The sequence below is a fragment of the Gossypium raimondii genome, chromosome 2 (genome assembly GCF_025698545.1).
Source record: "Gossypium raimondii isolate GPD5lz chromosome 2, ASM2569854v1, whole genome shotgun sequence".
NCBI classification, from domain to species: domain Eukaryota; kingdom Viridiplantae; phylum Streptophyta; class Magnoliopsida; order Malvales; family Malvaceae; genus Gossypium; species Gossypium raimondii.
Genome location: NC_068566.1, coordinates 15,534,879 through 15,538,305, shown reverse-complemented (window position 1 = coordinate 15,538,305; position 3,427 = coordinate 15,534,879). Strand labels below are relative to the sequence as shown.

The window sequence follows — 3,427 nt, the reverse complement described above, 5'->3', positions numbered from 1 at the left end:
TTCTGACCGGAGGGCCGATGTATAGATCAAAGGAAATTGTTTCTCTTACAGTTCAGGTATTCTGCAGGGTTCTTTAATATCAATTTTTATTTTTCATCCTTTGAGAGTCAAACACGGTGTAAGATAGAATCAAGTAATTAATAAACACTAGTGAAGAAGGGCATGTTCTTCTGTTGAAGATCTTTGAGGTCCTCTGAAGTTGCTTTCTTCGGATCAAACTGTTCTCGATTAGGAAGATGCAAGCCTTGCTTAATACGGCCCAACTTCCGTGAGTGCAGAACTTGTTTAGAGGTAACAGGTACCCTAATCGACTGATATTCTCCCAGAGCTGAGTGTAAATTCTCCACTCCCCACTTCTCGAGGCATTTGCCAAGAACTGCTGCATCTAGTATCGACATGTTTGTGCTTCTTAGACCATGAGGAGTTGTTGGGTGAGCGGCATCTCCAATCAACACGACATTGTCCCAATAGATCTGCCTTAGAGGGTCACAGTCATATATGGCATTTAAGAAAGGGTTCTTGGTCTCCTTCATCACTTTAACCAACTCCGGAACCCAAGCTTTCTCTGCTTCTTTCATCATCTCATCGATCATGTCTTCACTTACTTTCATAGTAACTGAATTTCTCTGTACATGCAGCAAAAAGAAAATACAGAGGCATGTCAAAGGAGTACGATCGTATCCGACTTTAGCTGTCCTGAAAACATCATTAATATAACATGTAATTGCTATGTAAGCAGCAAAATGTATCAGATTAGAGTAAGCAAGCACCTTTATCTCAGGCTCAGGTTGATTGACATAGAAAATCCAATTCAGCCTTTTATTGGGAAGTTCATAAAGCACACAATGAGTTTTAGAGCCGAGGTCGAAATACAAGCATTTCCCAAGGTCAGGGTATGCTTTTCTGATGCCTTCAATGGTTTTGGGATCCTCTCTTCCTGAGAAGTCAAGAACCCCTCTCCATGCACAGTAACCGGAATACCTGGGAAGAGTGTTGCATTGCTATACGTTAACTCACAGTTTAACAAAAGATACTTATCATGCAGCACTGCAGTCAGCAAAGTAGGAGCAAATTTAAAGTTTTATTAAGCTACACATACTGAAATATACCTCAATTTAAGGTCTGGGAGAAAATTCTGGCGGATTAAAGACAGGCACCCATCTGCTGCGACCAGTAAATTTCCGTCTATCTCAACGATCTTATCGTTTCGAAGGACTTTAGCCTTAACTTTGATATAGGATTTGTCCTCAGAAATGCTGAAAGAGATGAACTGATGATCCCATAAGAATATATCTGGTGGCAATGCATTGTATAGAAGGCCATGGAGATCAGCCCAATGTGCTGCTCTAAAATTGAATTCCTCATCTCTTGTCAGTGTCCAATTCACCTTTGTAGAACTATCACTTGCTTGGTTCTGTTAATAACACATTTCCACAAAAAAATGGCACTTTTAACACAATATAGTAACAAAACTAGCAACCAATCATGTAATGTAAAGATTACCGACTGATAAAACTACCCGGCAAAGTAGTCATGTAGATGTCAAATTAATACGAGAAACCACAAGATTCAATCTAGATAGGCCCAATTATTAAGAAACTGCATAGCTAATGTGAGTGAAAATCTGGTAAAGGGAAAGTGAAAAGATTTGACATTTACTTGATCAATTGTGAGGGGCAAGGTGGCGTGCTGGAGAAGTTGGGGATTAGCAATCCATGAAGTAATGAGCATTTGAGCCAAAGAGTCCAGCCCCAGTCCAGCACCGGTTGGGCTACCGGTTGGGGGAGCGGCAGTTTTCTCGATCACCACGACTTGCCATCCTATTGAAGTAAGCGCATGGGCGCATGAGACCCCTGCTATGCTCCCTCCTACAATGATTACTTTTGATTTCTTCTTCTTCTGCTTCTCAGCCATTTCTAGAGCTCTCTCGCTCTGGTTTAGCAGGGAATTTGTGGTGAGGAAAGGGAGTTGGTGAGCATGTGACAATGGGATCTCTTTGATTGTAGTCGTAGATGCAGACGTGAATAAGAATAGGTTAAAATATGCTTTTAGCCCCTGTATTGTATAGAATTTGAAATTTAGTCCATTTCATTTTAAAAGTCCTAGTTGAATAATTATAATTGTTGGTAGTTTATGTAAAAAATTATCATACTTTTTTTTATCAATCCTAACCTGTTAACAAATTTTAATTAAAAAAATACTTATAAATTTAATGAATAAACGATTTTTAAATTGAAAAATAGAAATACATAATTTTTAAGGGTTATACATGAATTAGATCTCTTTTATTAAAAGGAGTAATAATTTTTAACTGTAAGAATAATATGTGGTATCCGCTTGGAGGTGAGAATCAATTACAGCATGTTTGGTTGCCAATACACCCCTAATCGGTGGGCCCCACTTAATCCCTCTTTAATCCGTTGTTTGGTTCATGGTATTGCTATTACGGGTCTAATACATTACTAACCTAATCCCCAAAATCCACCGATTTCTAATCCCCCCTTTTGCTCAGTTTAGGTGTTGCTTTGTTTACCCTCCATGTTTTACCCTCCCGATCGTCTTCTCTTTGCGTCTTCTCTTCCTTCCTTCTAGCTTCTGCCAATTTGCTCGCTCTGTCTCTCAACCTTTTCTTTTCTTTTTCTTTACAACATTTTACGCTTGGCCTTCTCAACCAGTTAACCTTTTTCTTTTCTTTTTCTCTCTGTCACTCTTTCGATTGCCCTCAGTTGGTGGGTTTCCAGGTTACTGCAACTGAAAGGTAAATGTTTCTAACTCTCTTTTGCTCTCAACCTGCTTTAATTTTTCTAACTCTCTTTTTCTCTCTGTAATGAGTTTCAATGGCTGCCTTGTTAGTGTCTTTAGCTTTTTTCTGCATGTTAGCAGATTCGAATCACTGTCTTGTTAGTGCATTGACTTCTTCATCAATTATTGCACTGTTCACCTAATCGGTTTCCCTTTTCGATTCTGAGTTCTTCTTCATCGCTTTTCTGCCCGATTTGCTCATTACAGGTTAGTTTCCCCGATTGCATGTTTCTATTGCTGTTTCTGTTCCTTTGTTATGTAATGCAAAAGGCTTATGTCAGGCAAGTATGTATTGATACATTGTGCACAATGTTTTTTTTTGAAATAAAATTGTGTCTTGTTCTCTCTGTAATGAGTTTCATTGGTTGCCTTGTTAGTGTCTTTTGTTTTTTATGCATGTAAGCAGATTCAAATCACTGCCTTGTTAGTGCATTGACTTCTTCATCGATTTAATCATAAAATCTAAATCTGAATTTTGAGTCATCATATATCATTGAAGTAAAAGAGATGTTTATCTTCAATTGTTGTGCATGTATATGATTGAAATATAGATTTGTTATCTCTGTCTCTGTTATCATTGAATCCCTTTATTATTTTCTTGATCATTTAGCACGGGAAGATACAG

The 3,427-nt window shown here is 38.2% G+C and overlaps 1 protein-coding gene across 1 annotated transcript; it reads right to left on the bottom strand.

Moving 5' to 3' along the window:
* LOC105783896 (uncharacterized) lies at nucleotides 1–1,988 on the bottom strand. Its single transcript, XM_012609605.2, has 4 exons — nucleotides 1,660–1,988; nucleotides 1,110–1,414; nucleotides 771–981; nucleotides 1–626 (listed from the first exon to the last, which is right to left on the bottom strand). The coding sequence occupies exons 1-4, from the start codon at nucleotides 1,912–1,914 to the stop codon at nucleotides 138–140; spliced, it is 1,260 nt and encodes a 419-aa protein (XP_012465059.1). The 5' UTR covers nucleotides 1,915–1,988; the 3' UTR covers nucleotides 1–137.
* Nucleotides 1,989–3,427: the final 1,439 nt, after the last annotated feature.

What these genes read in the sequence shown, in the direction of transcription:
- LOC105783896 (XM_012609605.2), bottom strand. Translation starts at nt 1,914, where the DNA reads ATGGCTGAGAAGCAGAAGAAGAAGAAATCAAAAGTAATCATTGTAGGA. An exon ending in TGCCCCTCACAATTGATCAA is followed by an intron (nt 1,415 to 1,659) that starts GTAAATGTCAAA and finishes TGTTATTAACAG; the next exon opens with AACCAAGCAAGTGATAGTTC. An exon ending in CTCCCAGACCTTAAATTGAG is followed by an intron (nt 982 to 1,109) that starts GTATATTTCAGT and finishes CACTCTTCCCAG; the next exon opens with GTATTCCGGTTACTGTGCAT.